The 23038-nt window shown below is 42.9% G+C and overlaps 1 protein-coding gene across 1 annotated transcript in view; it reads left to right on the top strand.

The window, feature by feature from the left end:
* Positions 1-399: 399 nt before the first annotated feature.
* ADAMTS13 (ADAM metallopeptidase with thrombospondin type 1 motif 13) overlaps positions 400-23038 on the top strand; it is a 116079-nt gene continuing 93440 nt past the window's right edge. The window contains exons 1-8 of the mRNA XM_082262781.1: positions 400-579; positions 4992-5055; positions 8834-9102; positions 13120-13243; positions 13424-13572; positions 15224-15307; positions 17178-17302; positions 19811-19957. Coding sequence (XP_082118907.1) covers positions 502-579; positions 4992-5055; positions 8834-9102; positions 13120-13243; positions 13424-13572; positions 15224-15307; positions 17178-17302; positions 19811-19957 — 1040 coding nt within the window. The 5' untranslated portion in view covers positions 400-501. The remainder of the gene's footprint in view (positions 580-4991; positions 5056-8833; positions 9103-13119; positions 13244-13423; positions 13573-15223; positions 15308-17177; positions 17303-19810; positions 19958-23038) is intronic.

Genomic DNA, 23038 nt, shown 5'->3' with positions numbered 1-23038 from the left:
TGGGCCCAATATGGACAGGAGTGTACTCACTTTTGTTGCCAGCAGTTTAGACATTAATGGCTGTGTGTTAAGTTGTTATTTTGAGGAAACAGCAAATTTACACTGTTATACAAGCTGTACACTCACTACTTTACATTGTAGCAAAGTCATTTCTTTAGTGTTGTCACATGAAAAGATATATTAAAATATTTACAATAATGTGAGGGGTGTACTCACTTTTGTGAGATACTGTATATACAGTATATATATAAAATGTATTTTCTACTTTTATCTTCCATTGTTCTGCAAAGTTCCAGACTGTTGTGCAAGTTGCCTTTCTATGGTATTGATAGCTGTGTCCAGCCCTCTGTCCACATGTTGCTTACTCTATGTATCCCCTCCCTCTAGCTCTGTCATTAATCAACCACCGAACATGCTCTTCATTTTACTGGGCCTCTGTATTACCCATCGCTTGAAAACTTCTCATCAACAATCCACGAACCATCATCCCCTCTGGAAATAATGATCCAGTCTGCATTGGTACTGCTAGCTTTTACCATGCTCTCCCCTGGGGTCTGCGTGCCGTGGGACACCACTGAGGTACAAGTTTGTATTATTTAAATAAGGATTTTTGCTGGCGTGTGTTTACATTCCATGCTGTACAGCAGGGTATTGGAATATGACCCCTGCTTTCAAATTTGTCTTTCAAACTTTGACCTTAAGAGGGTTACTATTTGGGAAGGGAATCACAAACTAAACTAAGGAATTGAGCTAAGAACAGTTTTTTTGAAAATAAAGAGATTATAAATGCCAAATATACATCAAACATGCATTAGTATTTGAAAAACACATTTTTGTTATAGCACATGGATTTGTTTTAATATGATTTTAGTTTACCTTAAATATCATTTTATTTAAATAAATACGTGCAAAGTTAGCCTTTGAAACCTTTAACCTAATTCTTCTGGATTATTTTAATGTAAAGCAGTTTATTACATTGGAAGGTGCCCAAAAAGTGAACACATTACTTCTACAGTAAAATGTTGTTTAATTTAGCTGCAGTTCATTCCATTTTTTTTTTAGATTTTATTTATTTGTACAGTTTGAAGTTGTAGCTATTTGAGCAGGATAGATGCTTACTTTTGTTTTCCCTTTTTAATGCAACTTACTCAGATTTCTTCAAAATTATCTCAGCTATCCTTTAACATTTCATTCAAAATTGAGAATTAAACTTTGGGATGCATGTAAGGAGCATTGTAATATTTTTTTTTTTTTATCGAGGCATTGCTGTAGTGCATCAGTACACCTGTACACCACCTCTCTTCTGTCCTATCTGGTAATCCTGGATCACACCTGCTGGTGATGATGGAACGCACTGCAGCCTGCCTTTCAACCATAAAAAGCCTGGTGTTAAAAGAAATCTCTAAATGTAACAAATTTAGTTTTATAGGCATTTATATAGTGCCCAAAATTGACACAGCACTTTACATACTATACATTGACATCAGTCCCAGCCATCAAGGAGCTTACAATCTAAGGTCACTACGTGACAGGTACACAGGAGATAATTAACCTGCCTGTCTATGGAGTGTGGGAAAGTACTTGGAGGAAACCCACGCAAGCACAAGTAAAACATGCAAACTCCATACAGATATTGTCCTGGCCAGGATTCAGTCTGAGGACTCCCCTATGCTGTAAGGGCTCTTTCACATGGAGCAGGCCGCATTGCGATCCGCTCCGGCACTTTTTTTTTTTTCATGGAGTGGATGACACTTGTGTCATCCGCTCCGTATGTCCGCATATCATCCCATCCGTTTGCGGATGATATACGGACATAATGGATGTCTATGGGCATTGCGGATGACATCGCTGACATCCGATATTGCATCCGTTCCGTTTTTTAACAAAAATAGGGTTCTGTTCCGTTCCAAAAAATGGAACAGAACTGAAAGGACGAAAATTGGATGTCAGCGGATGGTCATCCGCTGACATCCGCAATGCCATTGACATACATTATGTCCGTATATCATCCGCAAAAAAATAGAATGATATACGGACATGCAGAACGCCCGTGTGAAAGGGCCCTGACGCAGAAGTGCTAACCACTAAGCCACTGTACTAAAGCGGGGTATACACATATCGAAATTCAACCAGTTCTGCTATTGTTTATCGGGGTTAGTATTTAATTGGGATAAGTCGTAAGCCTTAAATATCAATCTGCCAGCAGCAGTGCTACAGAGCATACAGCCCCAGTACCCATTCGCTTTCTTACTTGGGAGTTAAGGTGACACCCCATATCTCATCCCTTTACAAGGCTAACTACTGGACCCTGTTTATTAAATAACGGATGTGAGGACATTGTCTAATGCAACTCTCTCATGGATGGAGAGAATAGCGTTTGTAAAGATGACGGTTCTACCTAAATTATTATACTATTTTAGAACCTTTCCCATCTCTGTGCCACTGGAGGCAATCCTGCAGTTTCAGGCTAAAATATTTAAATATTTATGGGGAACGAAGGGCAGTAGACCGGCCTGAGCGACATTGTAGGCCCTTAAGCATTTGGGTGGTTTGGGGGCCCCCGGACTTCTGGAAGTACAGTACTATGTGTTTGCGCAACACATACAATTGTGTTAATTAAATTTTAGCCATTATCGGCCTGATTGGGAAGCTCAGGAAGCTCAGGCTTGTTTCCCGCTTCCCATAGATATAATCCTCTGGATCCCTTCAAAATGCCGCAAAGCTACACTGTGTCCCATGCTCTCCCATTTCATCAGCCTGTGGGATTCCTCCTGTAAAAAATGGTCCCTCTGCTCTCCTCATACGCCTATGGCCCCTCTTTTTAATAACCCACTATTCCTGCCAGGCTTTCACTGGTGGCTGAACATAGCATAGAACATTTCCTTGATCTAAATCTGATCTGTGTGAAAATAGATGTATACAAGGGATTCTCCAGTGGGGATGCATCTCAATTTTATACAAATCATATGTTGCCCCATCTTCTAAATTCTCTTACCAAATTGCATGGGAAAAGAACCTGGGCATAGCTCCTTAAGTGGAGGATTGGCGGACCTGGAATGCTCATATTCATAAAGGCATCATGAATGTAGCTTTGGCTGAGGCAGGGTGCAAGGTATACACTAGATGGTTCTTAATGCCGGAATCCTTGCTAAAATGCACCCAGGTTCCTCGTCCTTCTGCTTTCAGGGTTGTGGTCAGGCGCACACTTGGCGGACCTGTCCCAAAGTCATACTCTTTTGGACATGGGTCTATTTCTTAATAAACTCTGTGACCATGGTCAGTATTACTAAAGATGCTCGGATAGTGCTATTAAATGAGTGGGTGGAAAATATCCCGAGACACACACAAACGCTGATATACTTTATTTTATTGGCGGCAAAAATCACATTAGCTACTGCTTTTTAAAGTCCAGTGATAGACTTGGCCTTGATAAAGTGGAGTTTGACCTGGATTATGCTCAATAAAAAGATTGTGAGTGTTTTACAGGATAAACAATCATTATTGCTGTCGGGTCATACAATTCTACTTTCAGGGGAAGAGAGATCACATGACCACGATGATGCTTAACGAACAGATGTCGAGCATTCGCAATGACTCTCATGCCAAATTTCTCAAAATTTGGGAGCTATGGCCATAATATGCCTTTCCTACCCGCCCTCAAGCCAGCTTGGGCCACCTGTGATGGATGGTTCTGATGCTCATGGGCCCTTACCTCCTCCTCATCTCCTCTACCCTTCTGGCTTCCCTTCCTTCCATAGACTATTCTATCCCTTCTCTAGCTCCTTTTTGGTAGATGGCCTAACTCGGTAGATGGCTTAGCTCCTTTTCTCTAGCGTCATCTTTCCACCTAGCTTTTTTCTGGTTTGTGCACCTCTTTTCCTCTTTAGTCCAGTCTAGGCTGTATATTGCACCACCTTTTGGATATTGATGGGTTCAGGGGATGCCCCGTAGTTGTGGGGAACCTCTCCAGGACCCCTTAGTCTTTATGGTTTCATGAACACTTCTATTTTGTTGTGTTAGCTCGCTTTTTTTTTTCTCTCTTTTTTTTTATATATTTATGTATCATTTATTTTGGCCTTCCTTTTGAGCTAACTTCTGTTATAACCCTTATGCTAGCCCCAGCGTTGGTGGAACTTTTGCCTGTTAACCACTTGTTAAAACCGAATAAAAAACGATTGAAACAGAAAATTCATAAAAATGACTGAGCAGCAGGAACCAGCCGATTAGCCCCATGTATAGCTGGTCGACAGACTGGCTTCTGTAAAAAAGGGCCTGCTTAAAAACCTGCATTTGATCAGCCACTGCATCAGCAGCACTGACCTACGTATTCTGACGGGGGTTTCGAGGGAGTCCCGCTGTCAGAATACAACAGGGCAGTGGGGGGAGATCCCGACATCCATATCGCTTGCACGCATGTGGGGATCTAGCTGGTTGAATGAAAAAAAAAAACAACTCAACATGTATAAGAAGTTTCTCACAGACACATCCAAATTTAAATTTGCCATCAAAGTTTAGGGTGGGTTCATAACAGAATCGCACAGAAAGGCGGGGTGTGCAATTCCTGTGCCATCCCCTGCAGTGAGATTAGGCAGCCCATTCATTTGAATAGGCTGCAAATCACCCTGGATTCCACAAAAAGTAGCGCATGCACTACTTTTGAAAAACACGCTGCACCAAATCACATGTTACTGTAGTAAAATGTGATCTAGTGCCCACAAACGCACTGCGTTTGCTCTCTGCATTTTGGGTGCCATTAACGATGTATTGGCACCTGCAGCAGATCATAAAGGCAATACATTTTGAAGGCTGTGTGCGTGAAATGTGCATTCTGGTGCGAACCGGCACTAATTGCAGTTGTGATTCTTATTAGAATTATTGTTTTTGGTATTGTTTGGACTTATGTTTTTTATATTTAGCTGCACATTTTAATATAAATATTTTTCATATTACACTCCTGAACCCCCATATTTAACAGCCTTGCATATTTTTAGATGTTCCTGAAGACGCTGGATTCTGAGGCGCTCCTTTCGTATTTTGGCACAGAAAATGTTTTAGGTACGCTCAAGTAACCACATGACAACGGATCAATTTCTGCTTACTTATTCTACTGTGAAATTTGATCATTTCTAATTGAATGTACTGTATATACAGCGGCACTGCTGATTGTGGAGACATTAATAATAAGATATGTTTGTTCTCGGCTCCAGGCATCTGGTGCAGGGAGTTTTCTGAATGAAGATTCTGCCTCAATGCATGAGCTGCTCATTAATTTTTTAACTACCAATGTAAATACAACCTATCAGATCTAAACCCAAAAGCCCAAGAATTTGTTTTTTGTAGCTTTCCAGTCTTTAGAGGTGGCTGCATGAGTTTCCTTTTTCAGGCTTTTTGTCCTTTATTTTCACCTTGTGATCCTGCCAGTAACAAATTTCTTGTCCAAGGATCACAACTCAGTCCCTGCACTGTATCTATGGAGGAGCAGTGTTGTCACACTAGGCTGCTCTGCTGATTTGGAATAAAAACACCTCCCGTTTCCTCACCCCTATTACAAAGAGGGAAATAGTTTTTTGTAGTTCACAGAAGTTTAGTCACAGCAAAGTTGGACAAAATGATGCAAGGACACAGAATTTCTGGCAGGATCAAAAGGTATTTTCCATACTTGAAGACTTGAAGAGAAGGTACTTGGCCTAAAAAAAGGAAAACAAATGCAGCTACTGTATCTATAGGCTAGTGAGTTGCCATATCCAAAATGTTTGCTCTTAAATTTAGACTTGAATTCGTATCTAAAGTGAAAAGTTTTTTTTTTAAATGTTTGGATAGAGAAGAATAAAACCCCTGTTAGGTTTTTATTCCTGCTGTGGAGATCCTCCTCTTTATTTCTTCTGGTGACAATTGTCACAAGGCAGTGGTGTATTTTGGTTTTGTGCTGCCCTAGGCAAGACTAAAATTGGGCCCCCCTCCTATGTAAATTTGGCCCACTCCTTTTTTAACGAATGTGACACCCTCCTGTGACAAGTCCCAGCATGAACCCCTGAGATCTCCCGAGGGGGGGGGGGGTGAGGGAAGGTGGGAGAGAGAGAAGGGTGAGGGAGAGAGAGGGGGGTGGGTGAGGGAGGGAGCGAGAGAGGGGGGATGAGAGAGAGAGAGAGTGGGAGAGAGAGGCAGGGATGAAAGACAGGGGGGTGAGAGAGGGGGAAATCAAAGAGTGAGAGAGATAGGGGGATAATAGAGAGAGGGGGGGGTGAGAGAGAGAGGGGGATGAGAGAGAGATAGGGGGGTGAGAGAGAGTGGGTTGAGAGAGGGGGATGAGAGAGAGAGGGGGGATGAGAGAGGGGGGGTGAGAGAGAGGAGGTGAGAGAGAGGGGGGATGAGAGAGAGAGGGGGGGGATGAGAGAGAGAGGGGGATGAGAGAGAGAGAGAGAGAGAGGGGGTGAGAGAGAGGAGGGGTGAGAGAGAGGGGGTGAGTGAGAGAGAGGGGGGTGAGAAAGGCGGCTCTAGCAACCAGTGGCCAATAGAGTCTCAGGTGGAGGGGGGTAGCTTTTTTGCTGCCCCCTTGCAAAGTGCCGCCATAGGCCTGGGCCTTGTTGGCCTAGGCCAAAATACAGCACTGTCACAAGGGCAGAAAGAGATGGGGAATGCAGGAACCCCAGGAGAAGGAAACTCTTTAAACAAAGAAACACAAAGAAGGGCGCACCGACCTAGCGCATTATCCTCAATATTGGCTTTATTAATAATATTCGCCTTGAGGAAGAGGCGAATGCCTTCAAACGTGTCAGCCATCATCCAATTAGGATGATACTTGTCCTAAAAAAAGGAAAACAAATGCAGCTACTGTATCTATAGGCTAGTGAGTTGCCATATCCAAAATGTTTGCTCTTAAATTTAGACTTGAATTCGTATATCTAAAGCGAAAAGTTTTTTTTTTAAATGTTTGGATAGAGAAGAATAAAACCCCTGTTAGGTTTTTATTCCTGCTGTGGAGATCCCCCTCTTTATTTCTTCTGGTGACAATTGTCACAAGGCAGTGGTGTATTTTGGTTTTGTGCTGCCCTAGGCAAGACTAAAATTGGGCGCCCCTCCTATGTAAATTTGGCCCACTCCTTTTTTAACGAATGTGACACCCTCCAAAATGGAAGGACTACAAGTCCCAGCATGAAGCCCTGAGATCTCCCGGGGGGGGGGGGTGAGGGAAGGTGGGAGAGAGAGAAGGGTGAGGGAGAGAGAGGGGGGTGGGTGAGGGAGGGAGCGAGAGAGGGGGGATGAGAGAGAGAGGGGAGAGGGAGCGAGAGAGGGGGGATGAGAGAGAGAGGGGAGAGACAGGCAGGGATGAAAAAGAGGGGGGTGAGAGAGAGAGGGGGAAATCAAAGAGTGAGAGAGATGGGGGATAATAGAGAGAGGGGGGGTGAGAGAGAGAGGGGGGATGAGAGAGAGAGAGGGGGGTGAGAGAGAGAGAGGGGGGTGAGAGAGGGGGATGAGAGAGAGAGGGGGATGAGAGAGGGGGGGTGAGAGAGAGGGGGGATGAGAGAGAGAGAGGGGGGATGAGAGAGAGAGGGGGATGAGAGAGAGAGAGAGAGGGGGTGAGAGAGAGGAAGGGTGAGAGAGAGGGGGTGAGTGAGAGAGAGGGGGGTGAGAAAGGCGGCTCTAGCAACCAGTGGCCAATAGAGTCTCAGGTGGAGGGGGGGTAGCTTTTTTGCTGCCCCCTTGCAAAGTGCCGCCATAGCCTAGGCCTAGTGCCAAAATACAGCACTGTCACAAGGGCAGAAAGAGATGGGGAATGCAGGAACCCCAGGAGAAGGAAACTCTTTAAACAAAGAAACACAAAGAAGGGCGCACCGACCTAGCGCATTATCCTCAATATTGGCTTTATTAATAATATTCGCCTTGAGGAAGAGGCGAATGCCTTCAAACGCGTCAGCCATCATCCAATTAGGACAATGGACACTTGTATGGACTACTCCTGACACTCAAGTGATTGAGTTTGATATGATCGTTTTTCACCTCAGTTTGTGAGTAGTCATTTTTATGTATTATTAATAAAGCCAAAATTGAGGATAATGCGCTAGGTCGGTGCGCCCTTCTTTGTGTTTCTTTGTTTGCAGTACTTTTGGACTACCCCAGTCCTTTAGGGCAGCAAGACCTCAGACATCCGAGATGCCAATAGAGAGTCCCGTGGGAAGAATAGTCGGGGAGCTTGGATTTTGAGCGCAGGAGAAAGGTGTTTCTTACACCACATTGTTTTGAAGGAAACTCTTTCCATAGGGACGCCTATTCCGGCGACAGCTAAGAGTGGATTTCCTCTCACATTGGAGAGATTTCTTCTTCCTATTTTGTGTTGGGAAAGTAAGAGAAACTTTCTCTAATGGGATACAAAAAAAAACCCCCAAAAAACTGACACCTGTTCCAATCCTTCCACACTCAAGGTTTTAGATTTTTTTCCATAAAAGTTTGTATTGGAAAAATAACCACATACGTAATAATGACAGGTAGAATCATCACAATACAAAATGGGGCTTTACAGGCATATCCATCACTGTAGTCCTCTTTTGAGTATTGGCAAAATAATAAGTGCAAACATAGTCAACTCTTCCAAGGAGACTGAATATTTGGATCTAACTGATCAATATCAATATTTAAAAAAATGAAAGCACTTTGTGGAAAAAAGTGAACAAAGTTTCAGTTTTAGATATATTTTAATACCAATTTGGTCTGTGATGGGCATAAAGCTATTCACAAATACCAGCAAATTCACAAATACCAGCAACTAGAGGGGGTGAAGTCCTTAAAATTTTCCTTGTAAAAACAGAAGCGTAAAACTATTTTCCTTCTTCCGCAGCCTCTGACGTGGCATTGACAAACCTGACGTGTACCTGTGAGGACACAGCGAAGACCCCTCTGTGCTCTGCCACCCTTTGCATCCTTCACTCACACCTGGGGAAATTTATAGTTACATTCCAGAATGGGCATCGGCCCATCAACGTACAGCGGGTTTTAAATGCTTCTCTACACCACCTCATGCAATTTCCAAAGTCCTGCGGGTCAATAGGCACCACTCTACACCCCTCTGGGTCTAAATCTTTGGTCACTTTCTGTGATGGACAGCTGGTGAGTCTTAGTGATAAAAAAGTATAGAGGTGCCTGTCTATACTAGTTGACTGGCTATGTACACATCTGGTCTCCAAACAATTATACTAAGCCAACACACTGGGGTTCATTTACTAAAACTGGAGAGTGCAAAATCTATTGCAGTGTTCTGCCAAGAAACCAGTCGGATTCCAGGTTTTTTTTGTTTTCAAAGCTTGATTGAACAAGCTGGAGTTAGAAGCTGATTGGCTACCATAGATGTGCGCAGCCTATTGCATTAGGGTGTGCACCCTAAAGCTCAAACACACGTGAGTGTGTGTCTACATATATATATGACCTCGGCACATAGCTCTCCATGCCGACACAGTGAAAGAGAAGTATGTAAACACTTCTCTTATGGCAAAGTTGGTAAGCGGGAGATCTTTCCCATCTTCCTATTGGCACACAGAGCAATAATGCTAATGCACATGGGGTGATTAGGGTGTGCCCGGGCACACCTGGCACACCCTGTGCGCACGCCTATGTTGGCTACCATGCACAGTTGCACCAGCTTTTGCTCTTTCCAGTTTTAGTAAATCAACCTCACTCTGCCTTTTTTTCTTTGCAATAGAAGAGGAGATAACAATTACCTGACATTCTCACAAACCATTGGGAGAACTCCTATGCATCGTGGTAGCTGAACTTTCTTCCTGGAATGTCTGCTCTGCTAGGGGGATAAGTGACTTCTAAAGGGAAATAAAATACAAATGCGTGTATATGAACCTGGCAACTTAAGGGACATGGGGATATCAAAATGGAAAGTTGTATCAGACACTTACTGTAAAGCCTCGTACACACGCGTCGAAATTTGGCCGGGAATTTTCGTCCAACGTCCGATCTGCCGATTTTCGGCTTGTTAGTATGATGCTTCCGACAACCAACTCCGACTTTTCGTCCGAAAAAAATCTGGTGTGCAAACTATAAAATTTTTGTTGGCCGTCAACATAACGGCCGATTTTCGTGCAGTCAGTACAGGGAAAAATCTGATGAGCAAGTCTGGGCATGCTCAGTGAAGAAAGAACACAAAGAAAGCAAACCAACACATGACATCACTTCTGAAGTAGAATTTTGTTGGCCGAAAAAATTCGTGTGCAGTCTAGGCACATTCCAACCAACAAAACACAACTCTGGACAAAAGACGGACGATCGGTCAGCCGATAATCGTTGCGTGTGTACAGGGCTTAAGTTTTCTTTCCTGATGCCAATCTATGGCAGCACACATGTGATATAGCCCCACCCCTATATCCACCCACAGGACCTGTTTAAATCTATTAAAGGAAAGCTAGGGCAACCTCCCCCATTCTCTGTAAATATAACAAGATCATCAAGCTCCTTTATATATTTTTGGCATTCCCCTTTCAATCTATCAATGGACTCTATCCGTAAGTCATTTATCTGGGGTAACTCCCGCCACAAACTATCCTGGCGTGCCCTAAAAAACCCTACAAACATGGTTGGTACTGCTCTTCCAGATCTCATCCTATATTATTTGACTGCCCGACTTTCCCATTTTTTTTATTTTGATAAAGAAGATAAGGAACGCTACATTACTTTAGCATGCCCACGAACCTCTGGCCTGGTTATACACCCCTTCCTAACCCTGCTCAGTGGCGCCAGAGACCCAACTTACTGGGACGTCGCCGGGGATTGGTCTATCACCATTGTAAAATATGGGACATTGTGACACACAGAAAAAAGGCTCCCAATATTTACGCCCATATACCCCTTTGGGGTAACTCATGTCTACCAGAACTACTTACTATTCCTGATGTTGATCTGTGGATTGCTCCTGGGGTCATACTGTATATCTCTCTCAAGTATTTGACAATAATGGTGTCAGGTCATTCCAAGACCTTAAATTGTCATTCAGTTTACCCAACTCTATGTTCTTTCGCTTGCTCCAGCTTCGTCACGTGCTGCATACTCAGTTTGGTGACTTAGTCCCAGATATATCTACTTTGTACCCACTGGAGGTTATCTTGGGTACAGACCCCAAAAAACAAACTAAGATTTATGATAGCGAAAGTACGGCTTCAGGCCTCCCCACCTACATTAAGGGACTGGATGACGGCTGTCATTCAGTCTTTACCATACAAAAAAGTTATTTATACACAAAGAAAGTACCCAGATAAGTATCACAAAATCTGGGATCGCTGGCTAGACTTAGCATCTACTTCTACAGAGGAAGAACCGGCTACAATATGAGCCCTGAAAGCATGAAGAATACCACCTGTATAATCAAACTTTAATACAATGGACATGGAAGCCTGGACTGTCATTCCATCCAAGTCCATTGATGTATGAGCCCCTCCCTGGATTTTCTCTATAGCACCTAAGGCAGGTGCACTGCACCAACCAGCTTGCTGCTTTGCAGGTGTCTCCATAGGCATTTTGCATGCACTGCCCAAAGATATAAAAATTGACCCAACTGAATGAGCCTCTATCACTTCTGGAGGCTCTTGCCTGGTGGCACTCTAAGCTATCTGGATGACCGTGAAGTAATCAGGGAATGGGGGGGGTTGCTCTAGCTTTCCTTTTAAAGATTTAAACAGGTCCTGTGGGTGGATATAGGAGTGGGGCTATATCACACATATGCTGCCATGTTGGCTTCAGGAAAAAAGTTTTTTTAACTACTTGCCGACCACCAAACTGTAAATATACGTCATTACTTTGACATTAAATACAGGGGGTTATGGCAGCAGCTAGCTAGCTGCCAAAACCCCAGTATCTTTTTTTTTGTTAGACGGCCAGCTTCCAGATAAAATTCGCCACGGGATCACTTTTATAGGCGGCAGGAGAGGTGTCCCCCCCCCCCCTGCCGCTTCCTGGATGTTCTTGGATTTACTGGAGCTGTCAGTAAACCTGGAAGCAATCCAGTCCAGCAGATGGCTGGCCAGGAAGTCAAGTGAGGGCAAGATGGCCCTCACTTGGCTCTATGCCCTGGGAGGTCCAGAGCAACCCCTGACGTCATTTCCAGTTCTCAACTATCAACTATTTTTTTTTCTTAAAGTCAAAATGTCAAAACTTTTTTCTTTTCTTTTAAAAGGTAAATGAGAGATCGGGGGTCTTTTTGACCCCAGATCTCTCAAAAAAGAGGACCTGTAACGCTTATTTCTATTACAAGGGGTGTTTACATTCCTTGTAATAGGAATAAAAGTGATTTTTAAAAAACTAGATAAATAAAGGGACAGTGTAAAAATAAAAATTAAAAGTAAAATAAATAAGGAAAAAAAATGTAAAGGACCCGATCCCTCCATGACCAAGCGCAGAAGCGAATGCATACGTAAGTCACGCCCACATATGTAAACAGTGTTCAAACCACACATGTGAGGTATCACTGCGATCCCTAGAGCAAGAGCAATAATTCTAGCACTAGATCTCCTCTGTAATGCCAAACAGGTAACCTGTAAACATTTATAAAACATTGCCTATTGAGATTTTTAAGTACCGTAGTTTGTTGATATTCCACGAGTGTGCGCAATTTTAAAGCATGACATGTTAGGTATCTATTAACTCAGCTTAACATCATCTTTCACATTAGATAAAAAAATTGGGCTAACTCTACTGTTTTTTTTTTTTTTTTTTTTTTTAAATTGCGTTTGAAAGACCGCTGCACAAATACAGTGTGACATAAAATATTGCAACCACCACCATTTTATTCTCTAGGGTTTCTGCTAAAAAAAGTTATATAAATCATTTTTGGGGGTTCTAACTAATTTTCTAGCAAAAAATACAGATTTCTACTAAGCAACAAATGCCAGAAAAGTAGGTATGCTAAAATAGGCTATTGACTAAGAAACCACTTTAGCTGGCTTACATCTATTTAATAGTGACAGTGTAATAGTGGCCTTACATTTTATTTAGTTGGGGTCAATGTGACAGTTTTAATGTGATCTTAGTGGTATTCTTTTTACGTGAAAAAAAAAAAAAAATTATTGTGTTTTTGTTTTTTCTGACTAATAACAATTATATATTTTTTTAATCTACATATTTTCCCAGCGTGGGTTTATCACGACGGACGTGTACAATTTCTTTATCCAGCCACTGAAGAAGAGGCATTCTTTGCAGAGACATGGTCTTGGGGGCCTTCATATAATGTCTCGAGCAAAATTTGCAAACAGAGGTAAGGAGACTGCATACGCTGCAGTAGCATCTGCTTTTCTGCTATGCAATTTTTTGGAGTGAAAAGTGTGTTGGTGTACCTACACTGCATAGTATGCTTATGCCTAAAGCACACATGGAATTGCAGTTATGTCTTGTCCATAAATTATATCAAGTGACTTGACTTTTGCTGGCCTTGTAGAATCACCGAAGCACCATGAAGGTCATCAACTGACAAAAAGAGCAGCTTTCGGGGTTAGACACCTGGAACTTCTGGTAGTCGTTGGTCATGATGTCTATCAGTTCCATCAGGAGGACACAGAGAGATATATCCTTACCAATCTAAACATTGTATGTACATAGAGTGACTCACCCCTTACTAACTGCAACAACCAATGAGCTGTGGTCATGTATTTATTTAACCAGAAATGCAGAAATTAGATTGGGTTCCCATAAAGCCTGTCAATGTTTGCAACAAGGAGTTTTGTTAATAGCCCATTCACATTGCAGCGACTTGTCAGGCGACTTGTCAGCCTGACAAGTCGCGGTCCATCGCGGTCCATTGAGTAGTACAGGACCCGTTCTAATAAGAGCGACACAAGTCGCTCCGACTTAGAAAAAGGGTCCTGTACTACTTTGGGGCGACCTCGGAGCGACTTGCATAGACTTCCATTATGTGAAGTCCCTGCAAGTCGCGCCGAAGTCGCGGTGCACAGCGGTGCACGCGACTTCACAGGTCACCCCCCAAAATCGTGCCGCTTCAGTGTGAACCAGCACAAAGGAAACACATAATGCTTTAGTATAAATGTTTTCCTGCTCTATCTAAAGTATAAGTAAACGTTTTGGATAGAGCTTTGCTTTAACTGCTTTCTTAACCACTTAAGCCCCGGAAGATTTTACCCCCTTCCTGACCAGGGGGTATTTTGCTATTCGGCACTGCGTGACTTTAACGGACAATTGCGCGCTCGTGCGACGCTGTACCCAAATTAATTTGACGTCCTTTTTTTCACACAAACAGAGCTTTCTTTTGGTGGTATTTGATCACCTGTGCGATTTTTTGATCATGCGCTATAAACAAAAAAAGAGCGACAATTTTGAAAAAATAACAATATTTTTCACATTTTTTTATATGAAATTCCCCCCAAAAAATGTAAAAATCTAAATGTTTTAACATTTTAGGCCAATTTATTTTCTGCTACATATGTTTGGTAAAAAAATCGCAAAAAGCGTATTTTGATTGGTTTGCGCAAAAGTTATTGCGTTTACTAACTAAGGGAAAGATTTTTGTCATTTTTATTGTTTTTTTTTTTTTTAACGAGTAATGGCGGCAATCTGCGTTTTTTTTGCGGGACTGCGACATTGCGGCGGACAGATCGGACCCTTGACTGACATTTTTGACACTTTTGGGGGTACTAGTGACATTACTACAGTAATCAGTGCTATATATATGCACTGTTACTGTAAAAATGACACTGGGAGGGAAGGGGTTAACTTTATTGGAGAGGGAGGGGTTAAGTGTGTCCCTAGGGGCGTGTTTCTTACTGTCATTGGATGTGGCTGTGTGTGTAACAGCACAGATCAACGGTTCTACATAGCAGGACCGAGTGATCAGTGCTTTTACACAGGGGAGAGTGACAGGCGGCTTTGTTTACATTAGCCGCCTGCCTTTCTCCCTCTCTACACGATGATCGCGAGTGACCGGCGGACTTCGGGTACGAGCGGGGGCGGGAGCGTGCCTCCGGCGGCGTGTGCTCGCCCCCTATTCGCTCCCAGGCTACTGACGTACCGGTACGTCACTTTGCCTGTGAGGGGCTGACCGCCGCCGTATATAGTCGGGCGGCAGTCGGCAAGTGGTTAAAACATGCCAGTTTTTATAGAGCACAATAGCTCAAGCTGAATGACTCAAGGCATGACTGATAAGGATACAAATTCTTAATTAAATTAGTTCATATTAAAACCCAGTTATTAAACTAATATTAAACTTGTCCATGTTCTATTGTAGGGAGCAGAGCTGCTGAGAGACGTCTCCCTCGGAGCTGCGATTCGCGTGCACCTGGTCAAGATGATCATTCTCACTGAGCCAGAGGTGATGGTTTCATCATGGGGGGACACTGTAGCTGGCATTGGGAAATCTATGTAACCTAGTTTTTACTTTGCATTTTTAACTGTCAGTCACCGTCAGTGACATCACCACTTCGCCTCTTCACTTCTTTCAATCAAAGAACGCCTTGCAAAAAGTGAAAAGGCAATCTGTAAATACTGGCTATGCCATGCAAACAACCAACTGAGGGTAAATCAAGGAACAAACAATAGATAAAATACCGCTCGAGGTGAGAGTTCCTCCAATTAGCCTTGTCTAAGCACAGAGAAAGGGTGCTGACTCTGTATGCAAAGCATGTAGAAACAAAAAATGTCTGGACGGCCTCACTCCATTGCAATTCACATTTATTGAAGTGGATAAAATTCATACAGCATGCAAAGGTAAAGGAACAAACACAGATGATGCGTTTCACACTTGTGTCAGTCCTTAATCATAGCTATGATAGCTATGATTAAGGACTGACACAAGGGTGAAACGCGTCAGTTGTTTCTGTTCCTGCTCCTTTGCATGCTGTATGAATTTTGTCCACTTCAATAAATGTGAATTGCATTGGAGTGCCGTCCAGACATCTTTTGTTTCTACAACCCACTGAGGTTACTATGCAGAAGGATAGCTTCCCAGCACAGTACCCTGAATACTGCTGCCATCACTGTTGTAGTGGATAAGAATCAGAAGTCAGAATTTAGCTGTTAAAATGCAGCTCTCTATTAACTGGGGTATCACAAACATTCCCTGGAGTAGTCTGAGGAATATTGGAAGAATGAGAGTGCCAGAAAGGTTTGAACAAGTCCAGTAAGAATCTTATTTTTCAGGACATGTAAACAGAAAGCAAATGCATAGAAAAATAGCACCAGGCAGGGGAGGACTGGGCCAGGGGGGCAGGGGGGCAATTGCCCCCTGGGCCGCTCTGATGCCCTGTAAATAGGCTGCACCGCTTCTGCTACAGACATGCCTAAAGGATTCTTGGTGAAGAGAAGTAAAAAGTCCCTGCCGCTGACCTACTGAGTGCAGGTTGAAGACAAGGACAGAGCACATGCCCCCCCCCCCCCCCCCCATCATGGATGGTTTAAACTGTGCCTGAGCAGAGGCCAGTTTAATGCCCTACTGGAGACTCTCCTCCCCCCAGCCATCCCCAACCAAGCTGTCTCAGCTCCCCCCAACTGCCCCCTGCTGGCCAGGTCTGGAATCGGGATTCAGCCGGTGAAGCTTCAGCCTGGAAAGATGGTCAGGAGGAGGACAGGAAGAGGGAGAGTGGAAGCGGGCTGAGTCGCTGCACCATGGGCCTCTAGATTATAACTGCCCCCCCTGGGCTGAAAGTGCCCGTCTGCCCCTAGCACCAGGTACAAGTATTCATATAATTTAACAGTTATTCATTACAAACTCAAATTCACTGCTGGCATACAAGCCTTTATGAAGGGGGAGTTCTAATGCCAGGAAACGCATTGGAGTACTGTTTACCTGTCTTGGTGGAGAAAACTTTTCCTGGACGCATTCAAACTTCCAATATACATTATCTTTGTTATCCTTCCAATATTCTATGTGATTTAGCATTGGCAACTCAAATTCAATCAGGTATTAGGGGGAGCATTATGTAATAGGGATCCTAGGGATACCAGATTTACCCAAAGCCAGCACCCTCAGCAACTTCTATCTTAAATCATCCTGACCCATAGAAGGAGTAAAAAAAGACACTGCATTTGTCATAGTGTTAATCTGCAAATCAGAGAAAGAAAGATGATCAGAGATGAATAGAATTGTCATTCCTGTGTGTAAACAGATTATCACTAAGTACAGAGGGTAGAATGAAAGCAGAGCAGGCACATCACTGTATTGGTCTTTACCCTTATGCCAGCAGGCTGGGATCCAGATCAACAACAACCTCACGTCCTCTCTGATGAGTATGTGTGAATGGAGCAGGAAAATCAATCCTCCGAGTGACTCTGACCCCCAGCACGCTGATCTTGTGCTCTACGTCACCAGGTATGAGATAAGGACAACGTGATATCAAGACTTTTTTTAATCACAAGCTGCAGTAACCCATAGCAACTGCTTAGCACTCCTTAGAACTTTGCTTAGTGATCTTACATTAGCAGTACTTGGACAAGGTCATCTAGAGCCCAGGTCAACCATGCCAAACTGTGCCCCCTTCCCCCCCAAGATGTATGAGCACTACGTGTCAGCAAAAATCCCCCCACAACACAACACTGAGCTCTGATCTGCATGCTTACCCCCTTAGCATAAATCCCTCCTCCTTCCAGTGCAAATCCACCCCCCCTGCTAAAATCCCCCTCTCAGCACAGATCTTTGCCCCCCCCCCCCCCCCTCCAAAAAAAATGTAATCCTCGTAGCTCAAATCCTCTACCCCTAAAGTTTCTCCTCCTAATACACATCTTCTCCCCCTTCAAATTCCCCCCAAATCCCCCCTTCTACTACAAATCTTCTCCACCCCCCTCTCAACACAAATCCCCCTAAATCACCACTCTTAGCACAATAATTACCCCCTGCCACCCCCAAATTCCCCCTTCTAACACAAATTCCCACCTAATCTCCCTTGTGGTGCCCTCCCACCTAACATGATACCACAGTGCCCCGGGCAACCGATCCTCCTGCCCACCCCTTGTCCCAGCCCTGCACACCAGTGATATGGAACCTGATTGGGTGCTGGGAGTTACTGAATACTGTGTGCTATCCTTTGTTTTCATGCTGCTGTATTAATGGATTACTAATGGATTATTATTTACCTTGTTAATTGATTTTTCTGCATCCAGTGGCATAAGAGGACAAGAAGCGTGTTTGAGTGTACGTTCTATATATATATATGTATATATACACACACATACATATATATATATATATATATATATATATATATATATTGTGAGGGGATTAGCTCGGTGGTGGGCGTGGATGACCCCTTTGGGGGGGGTTCGTTACACAGGGAGATAGCCGAGAAGTGGTTGCAAACAACAGTTTGGTTTATTCATGCAATTTTCTTCACACAAGTGCAAGCGTCAAAAACAGCCAAAATAAAATAAAACACAAAATAAATCCTTGCCACTGTGGACGGCTACCTTCTCACACACAGGAACCTACCTACGGAGTCTGTCTCCAACCTACTGTTGGGCAGACTTTGCTGATCCTACAGCAGACACTCAATAGTCCATGTTTTTTCTCTTCTCACAACAAATGTCCATTGAACATGTCCCTTTTCTCTTCACATTGAACATGTCCCCTTTCTCTTCACATAGAACACATTCCTTTGTTTTTCTCTTCACCCAGCAAATGTCCCTTTTTTCTTAACATAGAAATAGTTTATTTATTTCTTTTCACATAGAAACAATCCCAGACCTCACCTTGAGTAGTCTTCAGTCTTAATTCATTTTCCCTTCACACAGGCAATGTCCATTGGTTTCTTTTCACATAGAAACAATCCAAGACCTCACCTTGAGAAGTCTTCAGACTTTTTACCCTCCTCAGCGCACATCGCTTCAGGAGGCATTCCTTCTCCCATGCTCACACAGCGTCGGGAGGCACACATCTGACTGTCCTCTTCTACTCACACAGCGTCAGGAGGCAGCAATCAATAGACTTCCTCTGGACAAATTATAGAGGCCTTAATTTCCTCATTCTGAACAGCTGAAGGTTTTTCAACTTCCTGCTGGCTACCTCTGCAGCCGACACCCTATAGTAATTGGTGAATTGTCTAAACCAAGCAGACATGTATCTCCTGTCTGTGACAACATCCACAGATTTACCTGACTTCCTGTCACAATATATATATATATATAAAGTTATGTATGTGTATATTGCTGTAAAATGAGCAGGTTTTGAGATCACCAAGCCCAACCAATTATTACTGAGGGCAACCAATTATTACTATTTCCTCCTTTCTTTGTGATCTCAGACAGCCAAAATAAAAATTTAAAACCGGGCACCCTTGCAGCCCTTGAAACCTGAGAATCAAAATGACAGGCAGACAGTACATATGTATAGAAAGAGAGGTCAAGTATAGCTCCCTTTATAACAGGTTTCTGTTCAGTACACAGGATAGATGGACTTTACTTACTATTAGGACCCATTCACATGTGTGTTTTCTGCATGAACGCAGGTTCTTGCTGGCAGAATATCCTGCAGAAAACACACATGGAAAGAAATTGAGTTTAGATGCATACATGGTTTAGATGTGTACAATTCTTCTTTCAGTAAAATGCATGGCTACACATTTACATGTGTACTCATTTAATGTTTAGGCATGTTTAGGAGCATGTGCATAAATTCTGCAGATCTGTGTGGTTCTGGATGCAGAGGTGTCCTACTTTTTTTTTCTCTGCAGCTAAATGCAGCGCACATTTTTGCATGTACATGCAGCTGTGAGCATGGATGCATTTATTACTAGAGTGCTGCTTTTAGATGTGCACAAAATTATGTTTTTTCTACCCATGTGGATGAGCCACTAATCAACCATTCTGCTGTCTTTCTTTACTGAAGGTTTGACCTAGAGTTACCGGATGGAAATAAGCAAGTTCGAGGAGTGACCCAGCTGGGTGGGGCCTGTTCATCCTCCTGGAACTGCGTTATCACTGAAGACACCGGCTTTGACCTGGGGATCACTATGGCCCATGAGATTGGGCACAGGTAACCAATCATTGTTATATATTATAGATCAATGATTTTATACAGGAAACCTGTACAGAGAAAACAGGGGGACCGCCATAGCTGACATCTCCTTAAAATGCTAGTCGCCTGGCTGCCATCTTCTTAAAATCATAGTTGCCTGGCTGTCATGTTCATCTAATGACTTCATTCACCGACCTGAAACAAGAATGTGGATGAAGTTTTCTGGCTTCATTATGGCTTTCTAATGTGCATGCTTTTGGATCAGTGACTTTGAAAGTGTTAGTGCCAGAAACAGGCAACTAGCATATTAGGAAACGATCAGCAGTAGCTGTTCTGTGTTTCTTCCAGAATAGGTTTACTTTAAAGATTAGTATATTAGACATTATAAAACATTACACATGGCTTACCAGAATTTGAATTACGACTCTTTAAAGTAAAATTGCACACAGTCTTGTTTTTCTTCCTGTTTGGATAAAGAAGGGAGTGGCGCATTGGGGGATTTCCTCGTCACTTCCTCCTCCAGTGACAAAACAGGAAGTCAGAGAAAATCTCTCCATAGTGAGGGGAAATCCTCTTTTAAGTTGATCATACATGGTGGAATTTAGTGGAGCAATCAAATTTTGTTTTTTTTTCAAAATCGCAAAGCAATCAAAGATATAAAATTATTGTTTTAATCAACTAATTGAAACTGTCTCGATCAAACTCTGTAGGAAAATTCAGATTATGTTTAATGATATTGCTCTTTTTTTTTTTTTGTGCTTTTGACTGGATCTTCCAAGAGGCTGTCCCTTTATTGCCCAGTTTCAATTCTACAATCAACCAAATTCTTCTAGTCAATTAAAGTTATAGGTGGTAGTTTCTGGCGCTTTCCTATGATTGTGTTTGTGATTCCTGGTGGAATTAGAATTGACTGAAAATGCCACATGTATGGGCTACTTAAAATAGCTGTCACCAGAAAATGTATCTGCATTGGAATATTTCCGCTTGCTTCCTGTTTTGGTGACATCTGTTCATTTTTAGATTTTCTATTACTTTTGGGTGGATTTAATGAAGGCAAATTGACTGGGCACTTTGCAAGTTCAGTTGCACTCTGCAAAGGAATTTGCTCTGGAGCTTAGTAAACTATGCAATAATGTGCAATCAGAAATGCTGTGTTTTTCATTTTCTTTGCATGTGATTGGGTATTCTTTGGACAGTGAAGCTTCGCCTAATTTGCTAAGCTCTGGAGCAAATGCTCTTTCAGAGTGCAACTACACAAGTGCACAGTCTATTTGCCTTTAGAAAATCTACCCCGTTGTGTCCCAATGACATACTTCCCACAACACTTAAGGCCCGTACACACGTACCGATCGTCGGCATACAAACGTCGGTGGACGAAGGATCTGCCGATTGTACGCGTGTTAGTATGGTGCCTCCGACAGATGTCTGCGCACAATCCGCGGACAAAAGTCTTTCGTGCAAACATGAAAATATTTGTATGCCGACACCAGAACGGACGATTGTTCGCCTGTCAGTACACAATTCGGCCGACAGACCGCAGATTTGCAAGACTGGGCATGCTCAGAAAATAGAAAACACAGGGAAAGTTAACCATTACATGACATCACTTCTGCAGTCGGCGGACAAAATTCTTGTGCTGTCCTTGTGCTGTCTTTGCACTTTTCAGCAGACACCGACATCCCGGGGAGAAAAGAGGAACATTTGTAAGCCGACCATCGGTACGTGTGTACGGGGCTTTACACAACAATTTTTTCAGGTTTTTTTTTTTGGTATACAGGTATATGTAAGTCTTCATTCACACAAGCATACATCTGTGCGAAGGTCCATGTTTGCCCGCATGAGATGCACAGGTGTTCTGGTCCAGGTCCAGGTGCGTGCACCCAAATACATACAGTGTGCATCTTGGGCACACATCCACACCTGCACAGATGTAGGTTTAGGACCCGCAGCTGTGTCAGTGCAACCACTACATCCCAATAGGCATAAATGAGACTACCTTCATGCGAATGCGCAGAACACCTGTGCTTTCTGCGCTAGCAATCCACGGATGTATGCTTAAGTACCCTGTGTGAATGAAGCCTTAAAGAGTTTAGCCTGATCTTGTCAATGGTGTTGATTTACTAAAATTGGAGAGTGAAAAATCTGGTGCAGCTGTGCATGGTAGCCATCATCACCTTCTAACTTCAGCTTCTTTTTTTTTTTTTTTCGTCTACAGAACTCCATTTTATTAAAGCTTTTTTTTTTTTTGCAATAATTTTTATTCGTTTTTAGACATTTATTTTACAATACCAACAATCGTACAATCAAATTAAATGTCAATATAGTTTTAAGCCTTCTAGAATAAATTATCCAACTTCAGCTTCTTTCATTTAGCTTTGCCAAAAATGGAAGCTCATTAGTTTCTATGTAGAGCTGCACCAGTTTTTGCACCTTGCACTTTTCAGTTTTAGTAAATAAACCCCAATGTGTCATATTGTTTTTAAAAACCTTGTTAATATACGTGTAACATAACCACCACACGCGGTGCTTGTGTGCTTCTGTCAGAATACCGCTTCCTTCTTGAACATAGATATTAGGTATTCCAGCCGCCCCCATACAAAACTAGCCAAGAATAGCTTGTATAAGATCTGGAAGATTTATTGAACAAACTCACACCGAATATATACCCCACCAGGTCAGGTGAAGTACAATACACATTAATATAAGTGTAAACGCGTCCCCACAGTAGACAATAGGTGAGTAAATTAGCACAATTAACAACGTGTGAAAGACAGGTGGTTGAGCTGATGACATTATCATCTGCTATGAGTCTGACTGTGTGGAGCAGTCCTTTATTGGTAATAGGCAGCTAGGCCTTTAACATGGATCCTAGGCCTAGAGTCCCATTTGAAGTTATCCAAGCCATTAAGTAGTTGTCCATAATTTTCATGATCACCCTGTGCCCCTAATGGACACAGGGTGACTTACACATAAGAGGGGCCGGGGGAGCTGAAAAATGGGGTTCCAGAGCTCTCAAAGATAAGCTGGGTTCTACGGGCCCCCCAACCAAAGTGACTCCTATCACAATATGTATGTATAGTTTCAAATTACATATGCACA

Source organism: Pelophylax lessonae (genome assembly GCF_965119305.1).
Source record: "Pelophylax lessonae genome assembly, chromosome: 7".
NCBI classification, from domain to species: domain Eukaryota; kingdom Metazoa; phylum Chordata; class Amphibia; order Anura; family Ranidae; genus Pelophylax; species Pelophylax lessonae.
Note: the sequence above shows the minus strand (reverse complement) of the source record. Positions and strands in the feature narration are given on the sequence as shown.